General features: G+C 45.1%; 1 protein-coding gene across 5 annotated transcripts; it reads left to right on the plus strand.

Moving 5' to 3' along the window:
- Positions 1–468: 468 nt before the first annotated feature.
- ago3b (argonaute RISC catalytic component 3b) lies at positions 469–13,000 on the plus strand. Of its 5 annotated transcripts, none has more exons than XM_069720874.1 (19): positions 469–588; positions 3,871–4,042; positions 4,191–4,311; positions 4,490–4,698; positions 5,450–5,586; positions 6,294–6,428; positions 6,703–6,790; positions 6,892–7,039; positions 7,547–7,666; positions 7,762–7,905; positions 8,426–8,592; positions 9,306–9,490; positions 9,636–9,795; positions 10,005–10,095; positions 10,418–10,612; positions 11,005–11,139; positions 11,379–11,480; positions 11,943–12,142; positions 12,596–13,000. In XM_069720874.1, the coding sequence occupies exons 1-19, from the start codon at positions 570–572 to the stop codon at positions 12,702–12,704; spliced, it is 2,637 nt and encodes an 878-aa protein (XP_069576975.1). In that variant the 5' UTR covers positions 469–569; the 3' UTR covers positions 12,705–13,000. The 5 variants fall into 5 exon arrangements, with proteins under 5 accessions (XP_069576975.1, XP_069576978.1, XP_069576977.1 ...); XM_069720877.1 differs by having other exon boundaries at positions 8,459–8,592; XM_069720876.1 differs by having other exon boundaries at positions 7,762–7,884.
- Positions 13,001–15,298: the final 2,298 nt, after the last annotated feature.

The raw sequence follows: 15,298 nt of genomic DNA on the forward strand, positions 1-15,298 counted from the left end.
AGGACGCCGAGGAAGTGAACTCCTCGTATCTATTAGAGAAAGAAAAGAAGAAAAAAAAAAGAAGCCGGATCGTCACATTAACCAACGGGACAACCGCTTCGGACCCTGACCCGGTAAATATTCATGTCCGTGTTGGCGTTTCGAGTCGGTCGCTAAATGTCGGCGGCTAACGCGGTTAGCTTCCCGAGCGCCGCTGAACAGTCGGGAGAAATTTCAACCAACTTCGTGTCCCAAATTGTCACGAAACATTTCCGATACTAAAAAAAAAACAAAACAAATGATAAATAACTCCCGTTCTCATTTCAGCTGCAGCAGAAACGACGTCAGAGAACGGAAGCGGGGGGCGGAGGGGGGACTTTCTGGTCAACTTTTGAAGCTGTGTGTTTCGGCGAGGCAGTTGGGAGAAGGACTTCCAACCAGGGGGGCGGGGACCCCCGAGCGGCCGGGCTCCACATCACCGAGGGAGGGGGTGGGGGGATCCGGGGACGGATTCATTTGTCAAAAGTTTGAATCGACTCGCTGCTAGTCGGACACGAGGGTGCCGGGTCTCCCGGACAGAGACCTCATGAATGGAAATCGGAACAACAGGTGGGTTCTTCTCGTTTCACCGCTTGATGTTGCGTTCAGGTACCGCCGAGTTATTTTTAGACCGCGGTGTGGCGCTTCACGCATGTTTGACCCCCTCCGCCCCCCGTAGATCGAGAATTAAAGGGTGTTAAATGAACCGAGTTGTTAACGCAGTGTGTGAATAAAGTCACCGGGGTATTTTTATTTTTTTAATTTTTTTATTCCATACGTCATTCTTTGTCGGTTGTCAAAGGCAGGTGGTGGTGACACCGTCAGGTGTGCTTGAAGCCTGAGAAGCTGTGTGTGTGTGTGTGTGTGTGTGTGTGTGTGTGTGTGTGTGTGTGTGTGTGTGTGTGTGTGTGTGCCTTTCACACCAGCTGCTGCCATAGTTACTGCAACTATTGAATAAGGTTAACCTCTTTCTGTGTTAATTACAAATCAGTTGGTCATACGTCAATTTACTCTGTTGCCAATGGGCACAATTTGTGAGTCACAGCTGGTATATTATTGATGGTGTTGGGGGAGGGGGGGGGGGGGGTCTGGTGGACTGGGAGGAAAAAAAAACCACAAAAAAAAAAAAATGACCTCCGTGACACTGACCCACGCGTTCTCCACCCACTACCCGTTTCACTCCACGAGCATATGCAGACCAAGCTTTATCAGAGTAACCTCAATTTAGAAACTTCAAAAAAGTTATGTTATTTCTCAAGAGTTGTCGCCAGTGCTTCCATACTCAACTCTCACTTCTCTAAACTTTTGACTTTGCTGTGATATCTGGTTTTTGGCCACCTGATTAGTCATTTTTTTCAGTTCCAGTATTATTATTTTTTTAATCAATATTCACAACCAGTAAAATTACCCAACACAACTTCCTAGACCTTAACAAGATTCTGGTCAACAGTTCAAAGTTTAAAGATATGTAATTTGCGCCAATACTGAGCAGAAAATTCTCACATTTGAGAGGCTGTAACCAATTAATGTTTGCCATATTTAGTTTATAATACTTTCAGATTTGTTGTCAACGAGTTAAAAATCTTGTCCTTCCTTTTCATAATACCTCATCCCCTTACTGATACTATTCATATGTCGTACATGTGTGTTTAAGTCCCAATGAGGACATTTCTTACGGGCTCATTGAAGGCGGTTTGATGTTTATTTATTGGGTTGACTGACTCGAGCTAATAATTTTAAACCAGGCTTTCAGTTTTAGCTCAATTACTGAAAGGAAAGAAAAGACAGAAGGAGCGATTGACTATTTAACAGCCTGGGGTTTATAAAAAGTTATTTTGCTTGTGGCTAAACTTACTGCGAGCCCTGCGGGAAAACATCTTGTGCTGCTTCAACAGACCAGTCTTCTGCTTATGAAAGCTTTGAAAACGATAGGACTCTGGACACGAAGGTATTAAGATGTTCCAGCAATCTGTATTTATTCGTTTAACTTGTATCAGAGCATTAGTTTTAGACTAATGTGTTTACCATTTAGTCTTTATAGTGTTAGGAAGTATGCTTAAAATGTCCATTTCATTTTCCTAAAGACCCTAGAAAAGTCCTGAAATACATATACATATATTTTTTTCGCCCAACTAACAGTCCAAAACCCAAATATATATATTACGTTTATTATGATCCCAAATGGAATAAAATCCAGTGACAAAACACAGTTTTAGATACAGTAACATGAGCCTATATTTCAGCATGTCATGTTTTGATATTTTTCTAAAGTCTTACTCGTGAGAGACGCAGATTTTAAATTTCGCTGGTCTACAATGTATTCGTCTGCACGTCATGAGTTTTGAAAACTTGTGCTCTGAAAGGTTGAGATGGTAAAACCAATACTCACTTTTAATATTACAGTACAAGTTTTAGTCTTTTTGTTTTTTAGTCTCCAGCGTCAGTGAAGTGACGTCGGGACATATTACATCAGTAGAGTGCTCTATTAAAGTGTGTGGGTTGAATGTCAGCCCTGTGTGGGCGTCCACTGCTTGTGCGGTGCGTTTTGTATGATGAACCAGTCTGATAAGTGGTCATTAATCTCTCCATTGTTGCTCAGGCCACAGTGAACCTTTGTCTTTTTGGGTCATGACTGGTGCAGTAGCTGCCGTCTGTCACGTGCCCAGTTTTCACTATTCCTCAAAAACATTTAAAAAAAAAAAAAAAAAAAAAGTCTTTTTTTTTTTTTTTTTTTCACCTTCTATTAGTTTCAAAGTTAAAACGTGCGTCTTTTCTTACCGAATCTCCGCCGTAAGTGAGACGCCTCTGTGGGCACCTGTTTTTCCTCCCCGTGTCCGCATGCCTTTAGTTGCCATGGAGAAACCGTAGCAACACGGGTTCCATCGCCATGGGAACGGCACAGGGGAGGAAGCGACGTGGGGACGCATCAGCAGGAAGTGCAGTCTTTTTAGTGAATGTCGTCTCCGTCGGGGTCAGTCCGTGACCCTGACGAGAGCTTCACAACTTGAAACACTTTAGTTTGTTTTCAGCCCACAGCAGCTGCTCGTTCTCACTTTATTTCATGGCCACATTCATCATAGTTGCCAAGTATCCCCCCCCCCCCCCCATGGCCACTTTTTTTTTTAACCCTCTTTTCCAACATTACTGCAAAGTGCACCTCTAACAACTCTCACAGCTGGAGCTCTGTGCGTATGTGCAGACTTGATGTCATTTCGGTGCATGTGCGGATCCTCTCGTGGAAATTATGTGGTCGCGTTTCTCTTCTCGCTCTGTGTACTTTCCACTTTGGCATTTATGAAAAAAAAAAATTGATGTCAAATTAGTGCGGCGTTTCACTCACCTCGTTCTCCTCTTGTCTGGCAAAGGCCGTGGCAGTCGGGAGAAATGTGCGGCCATCAAGCTGGTCTTTTATTTTAAAATGTCACCCAACTCTGTAACCTTTTTATGCGGCTGTTATCAGATTGATGTGGGAAACGCAGCGCTGGCACATTTGTTTCCGTTTTGTCAGTTTGATATGAGGCAATCTTTAACATCCCTCACCGTCTTCGTTCCTAGGCAGCACACGCGCCTTTCCTCCATATTAACCACTTCCTTCCTCCACTTTGTCTCGTTTTTAAAGCTCCGAGCTTGATTGTGATGCTGTATCACGTCCATTATTGCCGTTTTAGACTTTGCGTTAGTGGTTTTTGGATGTTTGGTGGGGACTGATGGTCCAGAGTGCTGCTGATGGACTGGTTAGTTTATAGATTGCATTTTGTCAGAGTGTGTTTTTAGAATTTGTTTTTATTTTGTTCGCATTTTGTTTTTTTGTTTTTCCTACTTCTTTTTTTTTTTTTCTTTTTTTTTTTTAAGAAGCGGTTGGAGCCCAAGCCCTGTTTACGTTGCCACGGCGACCAGGCTATGGCACCATTGGAAAGCCCATCAAGCTTCTGGCCAATTGCTTCCAGGTGGACATCCCCAAGATTGACGTCTACCTGTACGAGGTGGACATCATGCCGGATAAATGTCCTCGACGGGTCAACAGGTAACGGAAAAGAAAGATGGATATTATTACAGCAGAAGTTTAGTACAGTGTGAAAGTATTAGACGTGAATTTTCTTTACATTATATGCTTTAATTGTTGCGCATTGAAAGGTCGTAACGTGATTTCTATGACGTGGTGGTCTTCCCAGGGAGGTGGTGGACTCCATGGTGCAGCATTTCAAGGTGACCATCTTCGGTGATCGGCTGCCAGTTTATGATGGGAAGAAGAGCCTCTACACTGCTCAACCACTTCCTGTCGCCACTGATGGGGTAAGACTCTCCACCCGCTATATGATGCTGGTGTTTTGTGTCGGCCGCACCCGTCTTCAGCTTTCCTGCCTCTGATTTTTACATTTTAAGTCCTGCACGTTGGAACACGTCATGAATACAGATTTGCAGGACTGAAATGAGCGTGCTCCGTTCACACCTCCACCCTCGTCATCGGCAGGTTGATCTGGACGTCACGCTGCCAGGCGAAGGTGGGAAGGACCGCCCGTTTAAAGTCAGCATCAGATTCGTGTCGTTGGTCAGCTGGCACATGCTGCACGAGGTGTTGACGGGACGTGGTGTGGCGGAGCCGCTGGACCTGGAGAAACCGCTGAGCACCAACCCGGTTCACGCTGTGGACGTCGTCCTCCGACACCTGCCCTCCATGAAGTGTGTTCCCTCCGTCGGACGTCTGCAGACATTTGTTGTGCGCACAAATACCTTTTGAAACTGGAAAACTTCAAGGCTCAGTGTCGCTGAACATTTGATATAATTTCAAGTTTCTAAGATTTCAAGTTTGGTTAAACAATTTTTTTTTTACTTAAATCATGACTGTTGCCTCAAAATAATCACGACTGATTACTACTGTTTATTTTATAGTTTGCTATAAACATGTCGCAGTTTTCGGCCTCAATAACCGAACAACAAAGATAAAACCTACAATCTAAATGGTTCCGAGTGAAGCACGAGTTCAGTATTTCTCATTGGTTAATTCTGCGGTCATGAAATCTGATCCAAGGATACCTGCATCCTGGAAATACTGTATAGCCCCCTTTATTTATAATGCAGCATTTCAGCCGCACTGTTGTCACTTATTATAACGGGTTGCAATTTGGCGGACACGTGTATGTCCTCGACAATACCCGAGGCGGATGTAGTTTTGGTATAATAGTTGGCCCCAGTGGGATTTGAATTGAACAAGGAGATGCGGATTAAAAGCGTGTTTACGTGTAATCCCCCTCGGGACGTGTCATTTGGTGAATCCATTAACCAAAATAGCTTTCGGTAACATGAACGTGAGCCTTATTAGCTTCCTCCGGTTTGAGACGTGTAACTCGGTGCTGCACCCGGTGAACCTCAGAGCCTTGGAAGAGTTTTCGTTTCCTCCGCTGCTAAACGTCGTGTCACCTGTCCTCGCCAGGTACACCCCCGTCGGACGGTCCTTCTTCTCCTCCCCAGAGGGCTACGACCATCCACTAGGGGGAGGAAGAGAGGTCTGGTTCGGCTTCCATCAGTCAGTACGGCCAGCCATGTGGAAGATGATGCTCAACATCGATGGTGAGTAAAGACTGTGAAACTGGGGATATTTCAAGTAATCGTTTGATATTTTGGTGAACGCGCATTCACTTTCTTACTGCGACTCTTGTATCTGTTCAATAAACGTAAAGCTACGGCCAGCAGCTGGTTAGCTTAGCATAAAGACCAGAAACGGGGGCAAACTCTATCAAAGGAAATAAAACTTGCATAACGGCACCTTTTAAAGCTCGCTAGAGAACATACTACTTCTTGATTGGTTTATCCATGCAGTAATAATAATACTATATAGTATAAGTTGTGGATATGTGCCTGACGAGCTCCTGGAAATCTTGTCGTCATTGTGGCTCCACTGGGCTTGAGCAAGAAAAAGTCTGCTACCTGCTGTAAAACCACAACTATTTTTAAATTATTTGTTTTGTGAGCTTTAGAGGTGCTGTTGGATGGATTTTGTTCAATTCGTGTCAATAAAGTGTTTCCATTGATGTTAAATACCTGCAAATAAAATCAAAATGTTCTTTTGTCTTTATCGGACATTCAAAACCAACTCAAAATGTCCTTGGTGTCTGCATAATGCCTTAACATTCTTATGTTGTTGTTGTTGTTTGTTGCCCGTTGTCATTTAAAGTTTGTCTGAACAGTAATGCATTGTCCCCAAAAGGTTACACGCTCTGGACAAACTTTCTTCCACTGTTATCGGTGTAATATTTGACTGCTCTGCATCGTTTCAGTGTCGGCCACAGCTTTCTACAAAGCCCAGCCTGTCATTCAGTTCATGTGCGAAGTCCTGGACATTCACAACATCGACGAGCAGCCTCGCCCTCTCACCGACTCCCACAGGGTCAAGTTCACCAAAGAGATCAAAGGTTTGTCACCGTGGAACAACGGCCTCGGTTCATCCTTCAATGTTTTGTGTGCTGCTGCTGCTGCTGCGGGAAGCTCCCGTAGCTGTTGTGTTTACGTTCGAGTCCACTGGATATCGGGTCCTCCGCATGTTTTGACATTTTAATTCGTGTGTACAGGAGGCGGAAATGAAAGTTCAGCCTTGGTGCCGTAGGAATTTGAAGACTATTCAGTTGTTCCACACTTTCGGAAAACGGGCCTCAAATCATTACAACTGCTGTTTCATCATCTCCGCAGGTCTCAAAGTGGAAGTGACACACTGTGGAAGCATGCGTAGGAAGTACAGAGTCTGCAATGTTACACGACGGCCCGCCAACCTCCAGACGTACGTTTCCACATCACATCCCCCGCAGCTGTTAAACCCGCAGTCGAAGCTGCCGCTTGCTCACAATAACACGAGATTCTCCTGCCTCCTAAAATCCACAGATTTCCGCTGCAGCTCGAGAACGGCCAGACGGTCGAACGCTCGGTGTCTCAGTACTTCAGAGAGAAGTACAACCTGCAGCTGAAGTACCCCCACCTGCCTTGCCTGCAGGTGGGCCAGGAACAGAAACACACCTACCTGCCCCTGGAGGTAAGGACCGCAGAAGGCTGCGCGACTCCGCTGCCCAAACACCGGAAGAACTGGAAATCGTTAAAGATCACCTGCCATTAAGGTCGAAGCAGTATTAACATAGACGGTTTTCATGCTGTACACAAATGCTAATTACCGGCATTGGAAACAAAATGGTTTCAGCCCTCTTGAGATGACGCCCACATCCAATCGTATCGGGCCTTGTGTTGGACCCGCTGTTGACTGTTTACACCGGTCAGCTAATTAGAGCTTAGCAAGCGGGATAAACAAACGTTTCATGAGAAGTACCAACAAAAATAACAAGAGTCTGACACAACAGTTTTTGATAGTTCACATACAGCAATCGACAACCGCTGCATCGTCCACGTCTTTTGTTACTTGCGGGCAAAACAAAACAAAAAGACCCCTCCGAAGAGGAAACGTGCTTGAACGCTATGAATAAAGAAGTCTGTCTACGAGTCTTGATTAACCAGAATTTCTGCTTCTTTTGTTCTTTTTAACGTTTAGGTGTGCCACGTTGTCGCAGGTCAGCGCTGTATTAAAAAACTAACGGATAACCAGACGTCAACTATGATCAAAGCAACAGCCCGCTCTGCGCCGGACAGACAGGAAGAGATCAGCAGGCTGGTGAGTGTCTAACTCGCAACAGGAACTAAAACGGCAGCGAAATCCGCTTTTGTTTGTGTTTTTTTTGTTTGGAAAGTAAATTCCTCTCGTCGCAGGTGCGGAGCGCGAACTACGAGGCCGACCCGTTCGTGCAGGAGTTCCAGTTCCGCGTGCGAGACGAGATGGCTCAGGTGACGGGCCGCGTCCTGCCGGCCCCCATGCTGCAGTATGGCGGCAGGGTGAGCTCTGAACCCTTTATGGTACCTTCCCCTTTAAATCACTTCGTGTGTGTGTGTGTGTGTGTGTGTTTTCCTCCAGTTAGACACAAGATAATTCTAAATATAGACACTAGGTAAAAAAAAAAAAAATCTTGTTTTTTAAGTATTTGCTACCAAATAATGAAGTGGTGATCGTTGGAATATAAAACAGTTTGGAGCTCTTTCATTAGTATGAAAATATTTCAATGAGTTGATCAGCTGTGTACCTTCAATACATTTTCTGTGGATAGATGATGTTTGATTTGCTTTCACTGTAAAAAAAAAAAAAAAAAAAAACACCTTAAGTGTATCTCGCATTATTTCTGCTCTTTTCTCTCTGAACATTTCCTTCAGTTTTACACTCTTTTTTTTTTTTTTTAAACGTGAATGCCGTTTTGAATAATCACCCAGAGTAGTAGTTTGAAATGTCTGTTTTGCATGTCAATCTAAAAAAAAAAAGAATCTTTTGAATCCATACCTGGTCTGTTTCTCCGTGTACTGTTTGTGTCCGTGTGACTGCCAGCCCCAGCAGATCAACCCTGCGCTGTCGTTGCAGAACCGCACGGTGGCCACGCCCAGTCACGGGGTGTGGGACATGAGGGGGAAACAGTTTCACACCGGCGTGGAGATCAAGATGTGGGCCATCGCCTGCTTCGCCACCCAGAGGCAGTGCCGGGAAGAGATCCTCAAGTGAGCTCACCAACTTGTTTGTTTGTTTGTTTGTTGCTTAGTTTGGTTACTTGTGAACAGAGTCGCAAAACGACGAACACACTTAAAAGAATGGATAAAAACAAGTCAGGATAATACAGTTTTGGGGAAAAACAAAGACGATATCACACAAGATATACGACACCAGTACGTACTTGAACTATCAAAAACTATTGCGTTGGACTCATCTGCTATATATATATATATATATATATATATATATATATATATATATATATATATATATATATATATTTTTCTTTTTTTTTTTTTTTTCTTTTTTCTTCTTCCCAACGTTAAATTTGATTTAAATAGGCATGTTTACTTCAAGACGTCGTCACCGGGAAAGAAAGAATTCCTATTTTCGCTGCTTCTCTGCCTTTTGCTGTCGATGCTACCAAATCGAAAACGTTGCTTTGCAGCATGAACGGTGCAACTCGCAGCACCGTCTGTCTCGGTTGGATTTCAGATTTACAAGGCTAAAACAAATTCGATCTCTCGTGTAAATTGTTGGTGATTCTTATTTCGTGTAATTATACGAAGGTATCGCCAATAATTTAGAGATCGAATTTGTTTTAGAGAACTTCGACACAAGTTATTTACGACTAACCCGACGTGTCGAACTGCGGGCTCCCTATTAATCTTGATTCTTGATTTATTTTTGAATTCCCCCCCCCCCCCCCCCAATCATTCAGGAGCTTCACTGACCAGCTGCGGAAAATCTCCAAGGATGCCGGGATGCCGATCCAGGGCCAGCCTTGTTTCTGTAAATACGCGCAGGGAGCCGACAGCGTGGAGCCGATGTTCAGACACCTGAAGAACACCTACACCGGGCTGCAGCTCATCATCGTCATCCTGCCCGGCAAAACGCCCGTCTACGGTACCAAAAAAAAAAAAAAACCAACCCAAAAAAACCCCCGATCTTTTCTCAACCGTGTGAAATGTTTGAAACCAGAAAAGCAAACCACTTAGCGGCGTTTGTGACGGCGGGTCCGTAATTAACGAAAATCTCTCCCGACCCGCAGCGGAGGTGAAGCGGGTGGGCGACACCCTCCTCGGCATGGCCACCCAGTGCGTGCAGGTGAAGAACGTGGTGAAGACGTCGCCTCAGACCCTCTCCAACCTCTGCCTCAAGATCAACGTGAAACTGGGAGGCATCAACAACATCCTGGTTCCACACCAACGGTAAAATCAAGACAGCTTTGCACTTCACCCGTGTTGTTTCCTGATGCTTTTTTTTTTTTTTTAATTTATTTATTTTTTTTTTCTCCTCCCGAGTCTCATCAGAATCCTTCAGTTTTTCTGTTGGCTGTCAGAAATCTTGTAAACCGTCTCGCCGTGACAGATTAGTTGGAAGATCTTTTTTTTTTTTTTTGTCTCCTCTTCCATCTAAGACCGTCGGTGTTCCAGCAGCCCGTCATCTTCCTCGGGGCTGACGTCACTCATCCTCCAGCCGGAGATGGGAAAAAGCCATCTATTGCAGCGGTGAGACTTTACTTCAGGAAAAAAAAAACAAAAACAACTTCTATTCCCATTTAAAGTCCACGTGAAAATCTGTATTTACGAAACTCACGAAGCTTCTCTTACTCAAACACTTAAACCACAAGCAACCATTTTGTTTTTAATGTTCACCGTGATGGGTCCTTTTGTTTTTTCTTTCTTTTTTTTTTTTTTTTTACTACAAATACAAATCAGGCCTAATTCAGTTTTTGCTGAAATTGTAGGACCTCCTTTTGAAAGTTTTCTAGCGCGATACCATTCATGCTGTAATGCCTGACGAGTCTTTCCGCCGCTCGTTCCTCTCCAGGTGGTCGGCAGTATGGACGCCCACCCCAGCAGGTACTGCGCTACGGTGCGGGTCCAGAGGCCCAGACAGGAGATCATCCACGACCTGGCCTCTATGGTGCGAGAGCTCTTGATCCAGTTCTACAAATCAACCCGCTACAAACCGACCAGGATCATTTTCTACAGGGACGGCGTGTCAGAGGGCCAGTTCAGACAGGTAGAAACCGCTTTTGTGTCTATTCTTTCTGTTTAGGTTCAGATCTTTAGTAGTCACACCTGGTAAAGGAAAAAAAAAAAAAAGTCCCAAAGTTAAGCCTGAATGAGTCCTGAAAGTGCTGCTAATGTTTAATTCATCTGTTTAAGACAAATTAATGTATATTATTTTTTTATGCGTTTAGCTAAACTAGACATGAATTTGTACCTTTTTATCACTTTCTATTTAATAGCTTCAGAAATGTCTTCCAGACTTGTCTGCCAAGTCTTAAAAGTTCCTAACTTCTGTGACTTTGACAATACCGCAGTCTCTCCAAACGTCTTCCCGCTCGGCTGGTAAAAGCGATTTCCCCCGAAGCTCCTCCCCAGAATTGAAGCTGTACTTTTTGCGTGCAGGTGCTGTACTACGAGCTGGTGGCCATCAGGGAGGCGTGCATCACTCTGGAGAAGGAATACCAGCCGGGGATCACCTACATCGTCGTGCAGAAACGCCATCACACGCGCCTCTTCTGCGCGGACCGCAACGAGCGGGTGAGCGATGCCGGATTTCATTCTGCCGACGTCATTCATGGCAGAAATCACGCGGACTCACTTCTGTCTCTGTTTGAGGGAAACTTCCTTAATTCAGGTTACCAAAAAAAAAGAAGAGAGCTGGTGTCTCGCCAAAAGGGAAAAGAGACCGAGGAAGGATTTGATATCTTGGTCAGACTTGAGTTTGTTTTTTGTTTTTTTTTAATTATTTATATTTTACGTTATGTTTTAATTGCCAGGTCGGACGAAGTGGAAACATTCCTGCCGGCACCACGGTGGACACGGACATCACTCACCCCTACGAGTTTGACTTTTACCTCTGCAGCCACGCTGGAATCCAGGTACGCTTTTACGGATCCGACTCGGACTTTGACCTTTTTTTTTTTTTTTTCTCGTTCGTGCGCTGCCTGCATCAAAGTAAAACTCGAAGTATTGATAAAGAAAAACTCCCAAGTTTGTTTTCAGATGTTCAGCAACGCATCATTATAATAGTTACAGATTTAACTGGACAGAACTCGTTTTCTTCTGTTGCTCCTTTTGAGTTTTGAAGACTTGACTCCAGTCCACAAATTGCTTTTCTGAAGTCTCTTTGAAGCCACACTAACGGCACACGCGCGTGATAATGATCCTTTACAGCGCGTTATGCTCTATTATGCGAGTGGCAGCTCAGCAGCTGTTGGAGAAGGGGAAGCTCCCCAGGCCTCCCTGCTTCACCTAAATTTAGCTGCTCGGCGTTTGCCCTCACTCCACGGAGCTGCTTTCTCCGGGGTGTCGATTAAGCCTCCCTCCCTCCCTCCCTCCAGGGTACGAGTCGTCCCTCCCACTACCACGTGCTGTGGGACGACAACGGTTTCACCGCCGACGAGTTCCAGCTCCTCACCTACCAGCTGTGCCACACCTACGTCCGCTGCACGCGCTCCGTCTCCATCCCGGCGCCGGCCTACTACGCCCACCTGGTGGCCTTCCGCGCTCGCTACCACCTGGTCGACAAAGAGCACGACAGGTGAGGGTTCTTTTTTAAAAGAAAATTATTATTTATTTATGTTGAAATATTTATGAGGAATGTGAGTTTATGTTCTTACTGTTGCATTTAAGTGATAGACAAGTCAACCCTGGTGTGTGCAGAAGCTTTCTGGATCCACACCAGAACGACAATTGAAGTTTTACAATCAAGCAGACGTGAGCGGTCATTTGAAATTACCACTTTCGATCACAAAGTCACTTTGTGCACAGTTAAGAGGAGAAAAAAAAAACCCACCACTGGTTACGGTTGAAAAGTTTGGTGAACATAGTTTTTTTTTCTTTCTTTTTTTTCCTTTGATCACTTTTCTCAGTTACATCTTTTTTTTTTTTTTTTTTTTTTTCTTTTGGAGCAGGTGTGACTTCACGTCGGTGCTGTCGATCTCTCCCTCGTTTTCTTTGTCTCACTGTTTTCCTTGCTGGTTTGCTGCCACAGTGCGGAGGGCAGCCACGTCTCCGGGCAGAGCAACGGCAGGGACCCCCAGGCGCTGGCTCGGGCTGTTCAGATCCACCACGACACACTGAGGACCATGTACTTCGCCTGAACGCCCCCCGCCCCCTCCCTCCCCTCCCCCTCGGCCAGTCTCGGTGCCCGGATCGCTTCGGCGACCTCATCTCACCATGCAGCTCTCGGTCTCTGGGACGGGACTGCAGCAGCTGCGTAAGGATGTCGGAGAGGAGCACGGCCACAGCATGCAATCTGAAACCGGCCAGTTGTTTCTGTGCTCCCGCCCTTCGTCTCCGTCTCCTCCTCATCGCGGAGACGACGATCGTCTCTCCCCTTTAACGTCATACTCATACTTTTACTTTGCTGTTTTTTTTGTTGTTGTTGTGTGTGCGTGTGTGTGTGTGTGTGTGTTTCAAAAGTGGTGGAGCAGCCAGTAATTTAAAAAAAAAAAACTGATGAATTTTTTAATTTTATTTTTTGGTGCATGAGCCGAACCAGCGAGGACCCGACTCGTTTCGTAGCCTCACGTCGAGCCCGAGGTCGCTGGTTTATGTTGTAGCCGGATTTACAAGTTTGTTTGCGTGTCTTCATCTCTCCGGTGGGAGAGGGAGGGGGTAAAGCGCGCGCGTTTATTTCTCCGCTGAGCAAATGTGTGGTTGTCGTGGCAACGCGTCGGCCTCGCGGTGCTGCCTTCAGCGGTTCCTCTTCCGTCTCCCTTTAAGCCGGTCGGTTCCTCTCGGTCGGTCGGTCGGTCGGCCAGACAGTGAGAAGCGTAACTCTGTAACCTGCCAACACGGACACCGACATTATTTTTTAATTTTTTTAATTTTTAAACGATGTCTCGTGCAGCCGTTGTTTGAGGCTTTTTGTGCATCGCTTTGTTGCCTTACCGCGAGGCGAGCTGCATCGAGAGGACTGTTGGACTACGTTGCCACGGCCACAAGCCGGACAATTTTAAGCTCAAGTTCAGCTCGGTGCGTGTTTTATTCCTCTCGCTATTTAAAGAGCTGTGTTTTTTTTCTTTTTTTTTCCTTTTTTTTTAACTTGAATTAACATCCGTTTTCAGCAACGGAGCGGAGCGGCTAGTTTCAATGTTTCGTACCTTCTGAATTTGATCCCAGTTTTTACATCAGAAACCGACCGACTTAGTTGTGACGAGCTCCTTCGGTGCAACGAGGCGTCGACGCAGAAGGAGCGGCTTCGGCGGTGAATGTTTTTTCGAGGAAGTGTTCGAGCGAGGGTTGGTTTTTGTTTTTTCGGCAAGTGACGGTGAAGTTGGATTCGGGAACGTCGGGGAGAGGATGGGGGGGGGGGGGATTCGACATTCCCGTGAAGGAGTAGCGCTTGACGCCTCAGTCGTGAGGTCGGACGGTGTTTGTTGTTTGTTTGTTTTTTTTGAAGAGATTGAAACGAAGTGCCTGATCTGTTTAGAAAGTGAAACGGCCGGTTGAACGGAAGGTTTTTTTTTTTTTTAATTGTGCGTCGGTTTGGTGCCTCTGTTCACGCATTTTAGTGAAATCGAACGCCGTAAAACGCACCGTGCTCCCCGACACACGGGGGGGCCGGGACAGCACGCGGGATTGTAGCTGATCTCACCGCCAGCCAACTGTGTGACTATTTTTTTTATATATATATATATATATATTTTGTTTTCTCGGGAACTGACCTTTTGAACATTTAACACTCGTTTCCTCCCGATCAACAAATATTCTGAGATCTGATTTAAGAAAATGAAAAATCTCTCTTTCCTGGTCACAAAATCATCGTTTCATGGTCTTAACAAAACAAGGTTAATGCCGCAAAATTATATTTAGAATAATTATATTCACTCGGGTCTCGTTCTTCTTGAGCTCGTCCTCCATTTTATTGTAATTGTCATAGATTATTTATACTTACATCTTCAGTCTGATTTTTCCGGAAAAAACTAAAATAAAAACGCAAATTGAATTATATTCATCAGGCAACAACCTTATTTTCCTGAAACAATATTCATACTGAAAGTTTAGAAGAAAAAAACTGGAATCACGCTCTGCGGCGGCTTTTTTTTTTTTTTTTTTTTTTTTTTTTGTCGTTTTGTTTTAAATAATGAAATAGACCTAGAGTGAGATCAAAGTGCCTCCTGCCTTCCCGAGAAAACAAAAACTCCATCACACACAAACGTCCTCTGTGGGCATCTTGACGCGGCTGAAAAGGTGAATTTCCGAGCGGGCGTCGTCGGGGGCGTCGTCGGGGGCGTCGTCGGGGGCGGAGACTCCCGCTTGGCGTCGCCTCGCCTCGCTCCGGGGCACCGACGTCACGTACTGTCCACGCCGAGCCTTCGTATTCAGAGTCTTCGTCGCTTCGCTGCTCGCGTCGTCGTCGGAGGCGGTCTCGGCAAAATGTGCAAACAAACCAATATTCTCTCGATCAATCTTCTGTCTGCAAAACATCAGAAAAATGGTGATGTGAAGAAATTGCCTGTATTTATGGGTCGAGTTGAGATTAGATTTTCTTAAAAGGTTCGGAGCCGCCTGCATTTGAAGGATTTTTTTTTAAAATTTTTAAAGCATCAGAAGCTTTTGTCCCCCTCCCGTTTCTGTGTTTGCTCTCGTGTTGAGTCCGTTTCTTAATGTCAGACGTTACCAGCATTTGTTTTTACTTGAAGGATATTTATTGTACTCGCGGGGCATATTTAGCACCGTTCGCTCCCCC

This window comes from Brachyistius frenatus, unplaced genomic scaffold (genome assembly GCF_029030835.1).
Source record: "Brachyistius frenatus isolate BFR_SWC_R1_liver_20210118 unplaced genomic scaffold, ASM2903083v1 Contig_253, whole genome shotgun sequence".
Taxonomy (NCBI): domain Eukaryota; kingdom Metazoa; phylum Chordata; class Actinopteri; family Embiotocidae; genus Brachyistius; species Brachyistius frenatus.